Source organism: Gymnoscopelus braueri, assembly GCF_963280865.1.
Source record: "Gymnoscopelus braueri genome assembly, chromosome: 7".
NCBI lineage: Eukaryota > Metazoa > Chordata > Actinopteri > Myctophiformes > Myctophidae > Gymnoscopelus > Gymnoscopelus braueri.
Window position 1 is genome coordinate 50,271,151 of NC_137608.1, and position 16,264 is coordinate 50,287,414.

Consider the following 16,264-nt stretch of genomic DNA (forward strand, 5'->3'; position numbering starts at 1 on the left):
TGTGTGTGTGTGTGTGTGTGTGTGTGTGTGTGTGTGTGTGGTGTGTGGTGAGAGTTAATTTCAACATGCTTAGAGCCCCACTGAAGTCCATTACAAAATTAAAGTTAAATATTTCAAAGAACATGAAACACGATATGAAAATGTACGGAGGCCTACTGGCAGTGTGCACAAGAAATGTGGCACCGATCAGTCCATCGGTCGGTCGGATTAGCAAACCAGACAGACAGACCCTCTTACAGACAGCCAGCCATGCCGATGCGTTAATTTGTCCAAATATAAATGAAAAATAATCTAAGCATTTTTAGCTTGCTGCTTAGCAGAAATGGAAATATATTTTGGTGTACGGAAATGACCGACAGATGACAGCTTCCTTTCTCAGCTTTGGGGAGCTGTACAGTAGTTCCAGACTCTATAGCATTGGTTCTCAAAGTGGTCCTTGGGGGGTCCCCAGCAAAATGTGTTAATATAGTGTCACAATAATTTTAACCACTTTAACCTTTTATACTTTGGCTATTCAAAAATAGCAGATCTACAAGCTCGTAGCGCGGCACCGAGTGCCGCGCTATGAGCTTGTAGATCTGCTATTTTTGAAAAATTGTGCAAAGCTTTGAATATATATATTTTTAAAGCGAACATTTTTAACTCAAATCTTTGCTTCTGGGGGGTCCCTGCAACAAAACATTTTGAGATGGGGGTCCGTGGCCAAATCCATATCATTTTGGGGGTCCTTGACATGAAAAAGTTTGAGCATCACTGCTCTATGGCATTCGGAGCGTGTGGAACTATAAACACACAGCTAAAAAATATAAACACACACTCCTGCAGAGCCACGCGGTGAACACGTCGTCATTCAGCGTATATAGCTCTGTGCTGTGCTCAAACGTTACAGTGCCAAAACTTGCTCCAGTTCTATTATGTAATGATTACGGCACAGCGACAAACACAGCCCTAATTTACGAGAAAAAAAAAACCCTAATAAAATGCAAATTGATACAGACGTAATCCTCTCTAATCCACTTTAATTCCGATAACACAAACTCCCATCTCATGTTTTTTATGAATCCATTTCCACCGAGGCAAAAAAGCCTAACGGGCTGTGCTGCTGATTTGGATGCAAACTCCCTGGAGGTCCTTTGTATTAAAGCTCCCGTTATGTTTATCTGCGCCGCTATTTCCGGCACACGGCAGCCGGCGCGCAATTAGGTATAAATCACCAGTGGTAGAAGAAGTACTACTACCACTGGTAGATTCTTTACTTAAGTTAAAGTAGCAATACCCACAATATGGATATACTCTGTTACAAGTAAAAGGCATGTATGCAAAAGTTTACTTGAATAAAAGTAGAAAGGTATTTGCATCAAAATGTACTGACTGTACCAAAGTAAAAGTACTCAATTTCTTTTTTTAAATTATAGTAGATGTACAAGCTCACAACTCATCACATTGTAGATGTGGAGGTCTTGTATTAATAATCAAATCTGTAAAGTAACTTAAGATGTCAAATCATTGTAAAAATATTGTAAAAAGTACAATATTTGCCTCTGAGATGTAGTGATATAGAAGTATGAAATATAATACTCAAGATAAGTAAAAGTACGTCAAAAGTTTGCTTAAGTACAGAACTTAATTTACAGAGTAAATGAGCTTAGTTACTTCCCACCATTATAAATCACCCATTACGGTGCTGAAGCTAATAGCATGCCTGCATTATGAACATGAAGCATCTCACCGCCTCCTCTCACAAGGCCACGGCGCAATGAGCGCATCTCTCAGGTAATGACAGGAGTATATATGCTAATTATACCACTCTAATGCCAACACAGGAACGCGTTATGGAATGGAACTTATTTTAACCCATTCAGACCGGGAACGCATCTGTGTGTCATTTTTTTATATTTCTTTGGCTATTAAAAAAATTGCAGATCTACAAGCTGGTGGCGCGGCACCGAGTGCCGCGCTACGAGCTTGTAGATCTGCTATTTTCTTTAAAAGTTGTGAAAGTTTGTGCACATCTTTGAATATATATATTTTTCAAAGCAAACATTTTTAACTCAAATCTTTGCTTCTGGGGGAGTTCTACAAAATGTCTTCTAAATCAAAAAATAAAAAAAATTAAAAAAACTTAAGTTGCTATATTTCAGTGGTTCAAGGACCCCCCAAAGTGATATGTATTTGTCCGCGGACCAGGGACCCCCAGAAGCAAAGATTTGAGTTAAAAATGTATGTATATATTCAAAGATTAGCAAAAATGATAAGGATTTTTGAAGATCTACAAGCTTGTATATCTGCTATTTTTGAATAGCCAAAGAAATCTTAAAATGACACACAGATGTGTTCCCGGGCCTTAATGGGTTAAAGCGCTAATTGAGTCATCTTCTTATTAGGTCCCGCTTCGCTAATGTTTGTAGTTTCACCGCCTCTTGACAAATGAATGTTTGACTGTGGGAGACTTTCTACAGACCATTAGGCCAAACCTTTTTTTTTGTGCTAATGCTGAGGAGACAAAGTGCTTCATGCTATAATAAAAAGTAAAAATGTATTGCTAAAAAGTTTAAGCTCAATATTCTGATAGTAATAATTGCTATAGAGTGTTTGTTCAGTAAAACTGGGCTATCCTTGCCTCTCCAGCTCTTTAGTAAACAGAAAATACATTTTCAGGTTGGGATACCAATATTTATTCAATCAGGATACACTTATCTGCTTCAATATTATAGTGTTCCAGTTCCAATTGTGTCTGCTCCGTTTGTTTTTTTCATTCATTTAATCACTTCCAATTTCTTTTTTTTTTTCTTAATTTTATCCCACGATTTTGTAACCCTATTTTTTACACCCAGTGCCAATTATCTATGTAATCCTGGGCACTACCTTCCCTCTGCCAACCTAGGGAGGCCAGGGCCGAGCTCATGCCTCCTTCAATGCATGAGAGCCAACTGACCTTCTTGTCACCTGACAGGGGAGAGTTTCCCTGGTTGGACGTAGCGCGTGGAAGGAACACGTTATTCCAACCAGTTCCTTTCCCCTCCATCAGGCACCCCGGCTGGCCAGGGGGAGGCAGTATAGAGACCAGGATTACTGCATGTTTTTGTGAGGGTACCTACCCTAGGAGACACGGGGAGAACATGCAAACTCCACACAGAAAGGCCCTTTCGCCAACCCCACCTAGGGTATGGGCACTGATGACGCGGAGGAGAGAACACGCCCCCAGCGCCCACAGCGTCCCCTGCGGGAATCGAACCCAGGACCTTCTAGCTGTGAGGCGACAGCGCTACCGACTGCGCCACCGTGCCCCCTAATCACTTCCAATTTCACTTGTTTATCCAGTATCCTGTGTGAGTTCTCTCCCCTGATTGGATGGAATTGGCATCCCGGGCACTGAAACATGGTTCAATTTGCACCGGCCGGGAGTTAACCCATTCAATCCGGGAACGCATATGTGTGTCATTTTAAGATTTCTTTGGGCTATTCAAAAATAGCAGATCTACAAGCTCATAGCACTATGAGCTTGTATGTCTAAAAATATATATATTTTGTTCCAGGGACCCCCCCCCCCCCAGAAACAAAAAAAATAGATTTTAAAAAAGAGTTAAAAATGTTCGCTTAAAACATATATATATAAATATATTCATAGATTTGCAAAAATGTTCAAGATTTTTCAAACAAATAGCAGATCTACAAGCTCATAGCACGGCATTCGGTGCCGTGCTATGAGCTTATTTTTGAATAGTCCAAAGAAATCGAAATAAGTATGCGTTACACGTTACCGCGTTACACGTTACCGCGTTCCCGGTCCCAATAGATCTAAAGGAGCAGTGAGGACGTTGACAGTTGACAGACAGACATACCTGACGTATCTCTTGTTGACGTCCTCCATGGTGAAGGAGGAGTACTCTCTCAGCTCCTGGTGCTCCTGGGAGGAGGGGCTGCGGGTCAGGATGCCGTACATGGGCATGGACACCAGCTGGATGTGGATCTGGTCGTCTGAAGACGCGTCGTCCTGCAAGAAAGCACAAAAAAACACAACGCTCTTTATTCCTCTGTAGATTAACCACTTAAAACTTAGATACTTTGCAGTGGTTCTCAAATGTTTTAATTTCAATGACTCCCATAGCTCTGAGAGTGTACAAATGGAACCAAATGGACCCAGACACTGTATGGGTTCATTTGGAACCCCGTCAAGGAAGCCTGAGGGTCCCTGTACCCCACTTTATATGGTTCCCTCCTTTTTTCTATACCAAATATATCTGCAGGGAAAAAAAAGAAGAAAAAATAACAACAACAAAAAAACACATACATTTGAAACAAATCTGCAAAGTGCTACAGTTCAGAATAAAAAAAAGAAAATTGCATAAAAACAAAGATCTGCTATCAATACTACTACTGTACATACTATAATAAATGAGGAGCCCAAGTTTGTTGTGCAGAACAATTGTCCAGTGGCTCCCCGGACTTGGCACAAATATCGCTCACGGGTCTGACCGTCCCCCTATCAATTTGCATAGAATTCGTACTCTCTGTACAGTATTTGTTTTAACCCACATTATGAATGGGGGAAACCTATTCTGTGTATATATAAAAAAAAGACCCTACCCCAACAGTATTTAAATAATACATTAAATCAATTAGTTAAATGAACTGATGTACCCCTAATGGTCAGCATTACATAATTGCACATTGGTTGAATCCAGAGCACTTTTTACTGCACCAATACTGGTCCACATACTGAAGTGGTCCCGTCCTGGTCCAGTCCATTATGGACTGGTCCAGTCCTGGTCCAGTCCATTATGGACTGGTCCAGTCCTGGTCCAGTCCATTATGGACTGGTCCAGTCCTGGTCCAGTCCATTAAGTGGACCACTCATGTTCCTGGTCATGTGACTCACGGTGTAAGCCAGGCGCGAGCGTCCGATCACGGTGCTGCTCTTCTCCGCCACCTCCATGGCCAGCGTGGCCTTGGGGTCCCGCTTGGGCCCGTCCCCCCCGGCGCCGGCGTCCAGCACCGCCACCTGCACCACGCTGGTCGCCATGGAGATGCCGTCGCTGACGGAGAAGGTGATGGCGTCCTCGGCGGAGGAGAGGCCGGCGTGCTCGTACTGGAGCACGTTCCGCGTCACGTCACTGAAGGAGAAGGTGTCGCCTGGAGAGAGGAGACCACAGGGGATGATGAGGGAGGGACCGCGTGCGTGCGTGCGTGCGTGCGTGCGTGCGTGCGTGCGTGCGTGCGTGCGTGCGTGCGTGCGTGCGTGCGTGCGTGCGTGCGTGCGTGCGTGCGTGCGTGCAGTGGTGTTGAAAGTTACTAAGTACATGACCTCAAGTACTGTACTTAAGTAACATTTTGCGGCATTTTTACTTTACTTTAGTGCTATTTCCAATTTTCTGTACTTTTACTTCTACTCCACTACATCTCAGAGTGAAATGTTATACTTTTACTCCATTACAATTATTTGACTTTAGTTACTAGTTATTTTGTACATTTTGATAATTATTACAAAACATATATTAACTACTTCAGCCCTATATACATTTCAGCCATTTGAAAATAGCCGATCTACATGCTCACAATGCTATTGTCAAAAGACTGTTATACATTTTATACATTAAAAACTTGTGAAATGGGACATTCTGCATGATGAGTAGCCTACTTTTACTTTTGTACTATAAGTATATTTTGATACCAATACTTTTGTACTTTTACTTTGTAATTTTTTATTCCACTTTTACTTGTGACAGAGAGTATTTCTACATTGCAGTATTGATACTTTTACGTAAAACTTTTTAGTACTTTTTCCACCACCGTGTGTGTGTGTGTGTGTGTGTGTGTGTGTGTGTGTGTGTGTGTGTGTGTGTGTGTGTGTGTGTGTGTGTGTGTGTGTGTGTGTGTGCGTGTGCATGTTCGTGTGTGTGTGTGTGTGTGTGTGTGTGTGTGTGTGTGTGTGTGTGTGTGTGTGTGTGTGTGTGTGTGTGTGTGTGTGTGTGTGTGTGTGTGTGTGAGTGAGAGAGAGAGAGAGAGTGTGTTTATCCATTTGGAACCCAGAGAATGTACAAATGGAATCAAATAAAGGAGCCCCTGCTAGGCAACACGTCAGACGTCTGAGTAAATACAAAGCGGGTTGTTGACTCAACGATCGACTCTGAGCCTTGTTTTGTTTGTAGGCATTTACATACTTAGTTTAATCAAACAATCTATGGCAATGATTACTATAATACTATATAATACTATACTATAAATATTACTCAAAATGTTTAACTAATTACTTTAGTTTGACCCCCCCAAAAAATCCTTTACAGCACATTTAATGAAGCCTCCAAATCAGTTTTTCTTCCTGAAGTGGATTGCACCTTTGAATCTAGCTTAGAAGAAGTTTTCATGACCAGAGTCAATCAATACCAGCCGCACACTGTCTCAGAGCTTGGTTATATTATGTGCAATTCTACCTTTTGTTTTTGTTTTTGACAGCCTAGGACATGCCCAGATAGGTTGGCCGTAAAAATTATCATTGGCAGCCGCCAATAATACACTGTTACACTGTTACCTTATACCCTGGAGGGACGTATGTGTATCTGTCCACGATTTGGCTGAATGCATTTTTATACCACCTGTAATATTGGTGTCCCTGTACATTTCTCCTTTTATGTGAATAATAAAAATGTGTGTATGCGTGTGTGTGTGTGCCCGTGTGTGTGTGTGTGTGTGTGTGTGTGTGTGTGCGCCCGTGTGCTGCTCACCACTCTTCATGGCAGTGTGTGTGTGTGTCTCCATCTTCAGCAGGGTTCCATGGACGGGCGCCTCCACCAGCTCAAACTCCAGCTCATCTGGAGCCGTGTCTGCATCTGTCACCGCAAGCTGCTGGCCTCCTAACACACACAGACGCACGCACACACGCACACGCACACACACACACACACACACACACACACACACACACACACACACACACACAAACACACACACACACACACACATTAAGGTGAATTGTAGTCATTAGTGAGGACTGGCTCCAATGAGAAGCATTTAAGTGATGAAGTGGCGCCACAATCCCTAACGATGCATGGAGTATGAACTAATGATACTCTCTAAAAGCAGAGAGAGAGAGAGAGAGAGAGAGAGAGAGAGAGAGAGAGAGAGAGAGAGAGAGAGAGAGGTAGAGAGACAGGTGTGTGCATGCCTGCGTGTGATTGAGACATTGATTGAGGTTTTTATTGACAAAATGAGACAAAGCTAGAAAATGTGCTCCTCGGAGCATAGGTCTCCGCCAGGTCAGGTAGGTTATTGTGGGCCAGCAATGTTCGAAATTCGCCAATCAGGATGGAATATGAAAAATCTGACAGATCCGTCTTGATCACTTGATTATAGAGATGTTTGGACCAAATCTGTAGGAGAAATCCTTGGCCTCTAAGGGGTGTAATCGGTGCAGGTAAAAACGCGAATCGGCCCGTTATAGCGCCACCATAAGGCCCATTTGAAAAATGTAGGGTGGTATTTCTTCCTTGGCCTATTGGGAAAGTGCGTGCAAAGTTGTATGGCAATCACACGCTGTGTTCTTGATTTGAGACATTTTGCTCAAATCAGACCAGTTTGGTTTAATGACTAGTACCGATTTGCGTGATGTTTGGTCAAAATCTGTAGTAATATTAAAAGAAATGTTTTGCCTTTGGCCTGGCGGAGACAATGAGAGCATATATCATTTGTAGTGTAGATAAAACACAAAAAAAGCCTGAGAGTTTATTTCCATTGTGGTCCTTAGGGTACAAATGTGTGGAAAGGTGGGTACCATCTTGTTTACAATCTTGTGGACCATACACATTTTAATGTGACACTCCATCCCGGCAGACTCTCATGTGAAATTATTTCATGCCAGTGTTAAAAGATTTCTAAATTATTAAAAAAATGTTAAAATTTTTCAAATCTACAAGCCCACAAAAAGTCGCATCGCGACACGCTGTGAGCTCGTAGATCGGCTACTTTTTAATCGCCAGAATATAAAATAGGGTTAAAGTGGTTAAACTGACTGTAATGCTACGTTAACTACTTTAGCTGGGGACCCCCTGCGAACACCCTCAAACAGGACCTCTGGGGGTCCACAGAACCACTGGTCTCTCCTCCACCCTGAGCTGCTTGAGGCTAATAACATGAGCAGTGGAGAAGATGTGTTCTGGGGTGGAATTCAAGGATGCTATAGTGCACCAGGATGTGCAGTCGTAAAATGCCAACGGTAAAATGTGTACCTATAGCGGTTCTTCCTCCCATGCTGACCTCCAGCATGGGGTCCAGGACCTGGAAGACTGGAGGCTGATGGTGGTTGGCCAGCAGGTGGATGGCAAAGTCCAGCTCTGGGGTTGTGTGTTCACCGTCTGACACTGTGGACAACACACGCACACGCACGCGCACACGCACACGCACACACGCACGCACGCACGCACGCACGCACGCACGCACGCACGCACGCACGCACGCACGCACGCACACACACACACACACACACACACACACACACACACACACACACACACACACACACACACACACACACACACACACACACACACACGTTCTTTAGCATATAGGCTCTGTACAGAGGAGTGTAAGTCTAAAAACGTGATAATGTTGTCGACTCAAAGTCGAGAAAATTCAAAACACAGACATCTCATAAATAAACCATCTGCACATGTTCATTCTGTACAACTCAATTCCACACCATTCACAACCATTCGACTTGAATCTACTGTATACACTCAATACACTCATTTTCTGAAGATCAAATGAATGGCGCTGCCACAGCTGCATACATAACATCATGTCATCATGTTTGCATTCATTAATGGTGAGATGAACATGTGATAAAACGGAGATAAGACGACGAGCGGAGAAAAGATGAACGGGGAAAAGATAAACGCAATGCAAGATGAACAGACAAGAGATGGACAGATGACGTGTGTTGTGTAGAGCGTGAGGCAGAACACAAAGATCAAAGGCAAGCAGAGATATGATCTGGTACAAGCTGTAATATGTAACATATCAGCATGAATGAGAAACTAGGGTATGTGTGTGTGTGTGTGTGTGTGTGTGTGTGTGTGTGTGTGTGTGTGTGTGTGTGTGTGTGTGTGTGTGTGTGTGTGTGTGTGTGTGTGTGTGTGTGTGTGTGTGTGTGTGTGTGTGTGTGTGTGTGTGCTATCAAGAGCATGTCAAATTATTCATAGGGTAATACGGCATGTAAGCATACATGCTTGATTCTCCTCCAGGCTTTTGAAAATAAAGATTGTAAGTGGGCAGTGTGTGTGTGTGTGTGTGTGTGTGTGTGTGTGTGTGTGTGTGTGTGTGTGTGTGTGTGTGTGTGTGTGTGTGTGTGTGTGTGTGTGTGTGTGTGTGTGCGTGTGCATGCGCCTTTCACCAACGCTCCAGTCATCCCCCAGACCGACAAGAAAGTGATTGAAAATAAGGCAATGGATTAACAAAGGAGGGGATGACAGAGAAGAGAAGAGAAGAGAAGAGAAGAGAAGAGAAGAGAAGAGAAGAGAAGAGAAGAGAAGAGAAGAGAAGAGAAGAGAAGAGAAGAGAAGAGAAGAGAAGAGAAGAGAAGAGAAGAGAAGAGAAGAGAAGAGAATGGAGGAGAGGAGAGGAGAGAAGAGAAGAGAAGAGAATGGAGGAGAGGAGAGGAGAGGAGAGGAGAGGAGAGGAGAGGAGAGGAGAGGAGAGGAGAGGAGAGGAGAGGAGAGGAGAGGAGAGGAGAGGAGAGGAGAGGGATGATAGAAAGATGAGATTCCCTCTCTCTCTCTCTCTGTTTGAGAACCATATTTCTACCTGTGAAATAGATGCTCAGAGACTCAGGGAGACCTATTGAGAATAAAAGATGGTTCAGAGCCAGACAGCATCACATTGCACATAAAAACCAACAAGATTGAACACAGAGCGCAGAAAACTGACCGTGCATCTATCCATGCAAACCTTTAAAGGGCCTACATGGTCACAAATGTGTTTTACATTGATTTTGCACTCAGAGGGGCTGATTAAACGCTCTCAACCTGGCGCCCCTCTTTTGGGCATGTCATTATAGGCTACAAATGTCACAAAAAAATGTTAAGACATCTTCAAAAATAGCAAAAAATAGCAAAAAATAGCATCTACATGTTTGCTCAATCTCATCACTGTATAAATGTTCATTTTATTTACTACTGTCCAGTAGAAAGTTTAACCCATTAATCCCTATTTCATGCTTTTGCAAAAAACTTTTTTAAATAGTTAAAATAACTGCAAAAATAAAGAGGATAATGTGTGTATTCCTGTTAATAGCCTCCAAAGTTAAAGAGTATGGGCCATAGACTAGGCTTTGCAATGATTGCAGAGTCAATACGTTCAAAGGGAAAATGTTCAGTAAGCTACAATCCCGCTGGACAATTATATCCAACTTGGGCAACGAATCGCAAACAGATTTGTGTTTTCGGTAACGCAAAAGTACTCCAAAAAAGGATTCTACCGAGTTACCCAGTAGGTAATCCTGTAATGTGACTAATTACCTTTTAATCGCAGTAATCTTGCAATGCAACAAGTTACTATTTAGTAACGTTACCCAACTGGTGTGTGTGTGTGTGTGTGTGTGTGTGTGTGTGTGTGTGTGTGTGTGTGTGTGTGTGTGTGTGTGTGTGTGTGTGTGTGTGTGTGTGTGTGTGTGTGTGTGTGTGTGTGTGTGTGTGTGTGTGTGTGTGTGTGTGTGTGCGTGCGTGCGTGCGTGCGTGCGTGCGTGCGTGTGTGTGTGTGTGTCTCACCAATGAAGGAATACTGGTACAGTTCCTGCAGATGGGAGGGTGCTTGCGGTGGTCGGTACACAATCTTGGCGTTGTTGATATCAGCCTGGGTGAACTGTGCCACTGCTTTGTAGGGACCGTCCACATGTTCAAGAGCTCCTACAAACCGTTCACCCAAAACACACAAACTGTTAGAGACATTGTCTATTTTCATGTTTAATTGTGTTTATTGTGATTTGATTGTCTGACGTATGACATTAATATTTGCTTGGTTATTTGATTGTTCTGAGCTGTCTACTGCCTGGTGTGGTCCGTTTAAGTTAATTTCTCCTCCCCCTGCTGTCATTTAGTAATTACTGTGTGGTTGCGGCAGGACAGTTAATGACACCACCTGTGTTTCATTAAGCCATATTACACGAGAGGGAGTGTTTTACTAGCCTGCTGGGGCCAGAGCCTTCTATTAGAGAGTTGCGCCAATGAGGGGTCAGAAACAGCGTGGGTCACGTGGTTCATGTAACTGGAAATAGTGACAAGGAGCCGTCGACTTCAATGCGTTCCATGAACTTCCGGTTTTAGGGATTTGTCACTATTCGCCAATGTATGTGTACGTAGAAGACCTGGCCCGAAGAAGTGAACGGAGTTGGCGTAACTCTCTAATAGATGGCACTGCCTGAGGCTAGACGAATCTAGCCCCGCTCGGTTGTGAATCCATTTCCTGCTCCCGAAGTCTGGGGTGACCAATCAGGGCCCAGTATCCAAATATGGGCGGGTTTATCACCTTTTTTGGAACAGTGACGTACAACGCAAGAGACTGCAGTTGGTAGTTGGTTGTAGGTCTAACCAACTGCGTCCAAAGCCATTATTTTGAACCCGCCCCTTGGGGAAAAAAAATCCTCATAGAAGCACCAGACTCATATCCACGCAGTAATATATATATAGTCTGGTCACGCGAGGCTTGTGCTTTACTGTCAGTATAGGCATGACAGTGGTGTGGTCAGGAAGGAGGCGCTTGCGCCGAATTCTGCAACGTCCGCAAGTCACGCTGCAACAACCGCATCATCAAAAAGTATTCATATTGTGGGGCGATAAACTCTTAAAGTAACAAACCTTTTTGCATTAATATTGCCATTCTCAAATCTTTCATTTGAGAGCGGCGAGGTGTGCTGTGCAGTCATGCTCATTTAAGCAGGGCTGGAAAGCCTATTTCAACCAATCAAGATTGCTCGGTTTGAGTTATCTGTTGCATAGTGGTTGTTAAGAGTGATGGGTGACAGGAGGACCAAGTGAGACGAGGGGAAGCGTTATACCGGCTAAGAACAGTTGCTTTGTGTTTACACTAAGTTAGAAATTAAAAGCCCCAACACAAATAAATTCACTTCATGTACAGCCACTCTGCTCTTGTTTTCTCTCTGTCTGTCTGGGAAAGTTATTATTATCAACAGATAAAAAAAACAGAGGGGGCCACATTTTCAAAAGCAGACGCATGGATTAATCTCCCCCCATCCATCCCCCAGCAAATGGAACATTGATAAAGGTTTATTGGAGAAGCCAGTGTTTAGCCGGGCCGTGTGATCCATAAAACTCAGTACGACTGACCTGGGAAATAGAGGGAATAACCTGAAGCGCTGTAAAGTCTAAACGTGTTCGACCAGCGTGTCTGCAGTCACGCTGATAAATAGGACTTCTTTTAAACGTTTTTTCCTGCCGTCGTCCTTTAGACCGGCGGATTTAAATGACATCGTAGTTTATCAGACGTCTGAATGGAATGTCTCTTCAACTCAGGAGAAAAGTGACGCTTCACCACAATAGCCGACGCGACATCTATACATGTTGGCACTCTTGCCAATCAATAAAAAAATGCAAACCACAAATTACATTGAATGTTATCATTTCTGAACCAACAATACATTTCATATTAAAACCTCCAGACTTAGTGAAGTTGACCTGAGTCGGCTCTGTGCTTGGTGCGTTTCTGTTTTCCCTCTACACCAAATCTCTTCACCAAAAACAGCGTGTGTTGTTCATACCTTGTCCATGCGGCAGCGGTCTGGTGACGTTGTAGGTGAGTTTATGGCTGGGAGACTCGGAGTCGACGAAGGACAGAGCTGAAGGGGTTAATACTGTCACACGGTCCTCCAATGCCTGCATCACACGCACGCACACACACACACACACACACACACACACACACACACACACACACACACACACACACACACACACACACACACACACACACACACACACACACACACACACACACACACACACACACACACACCATATCATATTCAACTTCAATATGGGAAAAGAACATTTTAGAGCATTGGTTCTCAAAGTGGGGTCCGGAGACCCCCAGGGGTCCTCGGGGGAGTTCCAGGGGGTCCCCAGCTAAATGATAGATAGCTAGGAACCAAATGGACCCTTATGGGTCTGTAACTCAGAGAGTGTACAAATGGATTTGTACACTTCTCAGAGTTAAATTAACGTTGATTTTACAATATAAATTGGGGTCCCAGAGATAGAAATGCCATTAAATGGGGGTCCGTAGCCTAATACATGTCAAACTGGGGGTCCTTGAAATTAAACTGGTTGAGAATCACTGCTAAAGTCGTAAAAAATCTTCTCTTTTGGGGGTCCCTGGCATATCTTTTCAAATGGGGGTCCGTGGGCTAATAAGTGTGAAATTGGGGGTCCTTGACATGAAAAAGTTTGAGAACCACTGTTTTAGACTTTCAAAAACAGCCGATCCAATAACTCACAGTGCGTCGTGACGCCTTGTGAGCTTCTAGATCAGCTATCTTTGAGGACATTTAACCCATTGATACCTAGAACGCATCTGTGTCACTTTAGATTTCTTTGGCTATTCAAAAATAGCAGATATACAAGCTCATAGCGCGGCACCGAGTGCCGCGCTATGAGCTTGTAGATCTGCTATTTTTGAAAAATCGTGAAAAAAAAAAAAATCTGTTAGGATTTAGAAAAAAAATTGTAAGAATCGCCTCAGGTCTTAAAGGGTTAAAAGGTAAATAATCGGCTGCATAATTGCCAATACCGATGTCCTCAAAAAAAGTCAAACAGCGGCTGGTACTGTACAGTATATCAGCATATCGGTCGGGCTCTAACACACAACAGGTTTGTCCCTCACCGTGATCTGTAGGTCACAGTCAGTGGCCAGCTGAGGGAAGCCAGGCGTCTGGGGAAGCACACCGATGGTGAAGGTCTGAGCGTCGCTCTGTGTGTCTGGAGATCCTTCTGTAGACACCTGAGAACACACACACACACACCACAGAGACACACACACATACACTCCCCTCAATATCTTAATATACAATAGGGCATAGCAGTGGCGGCCATTTTCTGGTTCCACTTCAAAATACTCAATGCATTTTTCCCATTGACATTTCCAAAAATATTTATATAAATTATTTTAAGCCTAGAATCAAGCCATCCAGGGTGAAAACGGCAAAACAAAGGGTATTTATTAAATATAGTATATAATTAAATATAAAATTTAAAAAAATCACAGAAAAAAATTAAGATTTTTTGATATTTTTGGAAATGTCAATGGGAAAAATGCATTTGAGTATTTTGAAGTGGAACCAGAAAATGGCCGCCACTGCTATGCCCTATAGAGAGTGGCACGCATGCGTGGCTGTTTGTGTGTGTGTCTGCGTGGTTCATACGGGTCCTCATGCTCTCTCTCTCGATACAAACTGATGGTCACTCGACCATGCTCTCTCCGTTCTCTCTCTCAATACAAACTGATGGTCACTCGACCATGCTCTCTCCATTCTCTCTCTCAATACAAACATATTGGTCACTCGACCATGCTCTCTCCGTCAAGACAACGCTACGTTTCGCTTCCGTTTTCGCCTCCGCGCACCGCTGTTGCAATTAACGTCTACAGGCTACTAAACGGGAGCCCCGCACATCGGCCCGCACCTCTAGTCCACTACATATCTATTAGGGCTGTCAAACCATTCAAGATTAATCATAGATTAATAAATCACGATTAGTCACCATTCGTAATTATGCCCGGAATATGCCAATTTTCGCTGTATATGTGTGTGGGAATGGAAAGATAAATGACTTTCTCTCTCTCTCTCTCGCTCGATGTGGTTTGAGCCGCTGCCTACGCAATTTGTGCAGCAATTTCTGGCAATAGACCACGCGCAGGTTCTCTCTCCATCTCGTTTGGATCTATCTGCCATCAGATAACAGAGCATCTGTCTGCCTGTCTGCTTGTCTGTGTTCTCAACTCATTTTCCTGTATTAGATTAGAACAGTGGTAAAAAACAGACGAGTTCCAGAGAAGGGATGTCATGTAACACACACACAACAGCTAACAGACAGAGCACACACACATAACACCTAGCAAACTGAACACACACAATAAGTAACTAACTGGATACAAAAGTGATGTGTCTGATTTTGTTGTTTATTTTGTTCTTGTTTGTATTTATTTATTTATTTCTTATTTTTCTGTATGTTTTGCTGTTGTTTTTCTGTGCTTTAGCTTACCCAGTGTATTTGTTTTTTGATTTTCTGTACAGCACTTTGGAAACCTTGAGTTGTACAATGTGCTATATAAATAAAGTGCATCGGATTGGATTGAAACCTGTGAACACAAACTCTGTTTGTGTTCCTTCTTTCTACCATTCTTTTGGCTCATTTCAACTACTTTCATTAAAATGCTGTTGCCTCGCTTGCACAATCTCTTGACTCCCACGTGTTTTTTTCCAGCAGTGCCAAAGTCAATTAAAAGCCTTGACGTGAATGAATTGTGGCACTTTGAGCCCCTTTGTCAACATTTACTGACATTATCTTGGGTTTGAAGCTACTTTGTGGGCGATTTGGACTCATTTTAGGCTAATGGAACTAATCTGCCACGGCTGGTTGAGTCATCAAGCCAGCTCTTGTGTTTGTGTTTGTTTGGAACAGAGCACTGCAGTCGTTCCAATATGTTTTAAAAGACCCATTAAACTACCTTTAAAGCTCCAATCCAGAACTTATTCTAATGAATACAACATAATTGTTTTAACCAATCGATAGAGTATGTTAATACAATATGTAATACAGTATGTTAATACAATATAACTAGTACATCCGCAGTGAATGGAGGTGTTCTTCCTACTTCTTCCATTGAGACATTTAGCCCCTGGTGTCGGGTAGAAGTACTGCTTCAGGCTGATAAGTGCAATGTCTCCCCAGGCCAAGTGGGGTTTTTTGCCTCTTGGATGAGCGGTAGGTAGATATTTGGTGTCCCCCATACCACCTCACCAGCTCTGTGGCCTTGTGGTTAGAGTACTGTTTCCCAACAGTGGGTCGGGACCCATTTGTGGGTCGCAGACACATTTCTATGGGTCACTCACGAGTACATTTCAAAACATAGGGGGGAAAAAATGCAATAATTTTTCAAAATAATTTCATGAATAAAAATCCATATATTGGAAAACTAATGTTTAAGAAGTAGTGAAAATAGTCGATCTGCAAGCTCACAACACGTCGCATTTTCACTAGCCACA

The 16,264-nt window shown here is 43.0% G+C and overlaps 1 protein-coding gene across 1 annotated transcript in view; it reads right to left on the minus strand.

The window, feature by feature from the left end:
• Positions 1 to 16,264, minus strand: part of LOC308089114 (extracellular matrix organizing protein FRAS1-like) — a 237,327-nt gene that overhangs the window by 59,201 nt on the left and 161,862 nt on the right. The window contains 9 exon segments of the mRNA XM_080433684.1: positions 3,843 to 3,994; positions 4,880 to 5,133; positions 6,723 to 6,851; positions 8,223 to 8,354; positions 9,796 to 9,828; positions 10,758 to 10,895; positions 12,764 to 12,878; positions 13,885 to 14,001; positions 16,020 to 16,096. Of these exon segments, the coding sequence (XP_080289810.1) occupies positions 3,843 to 3,994; positions 4,880 to 5,133; positions 6,723 to 6,851; positions 8,223 to 8,354; positions 9,796 to 9,828; positions 10,758 to 10,895; positions 12,764 to 12,878; positions 13,885 to 14,001; positions 16,020 to 16,096 (1,147 nt within the window).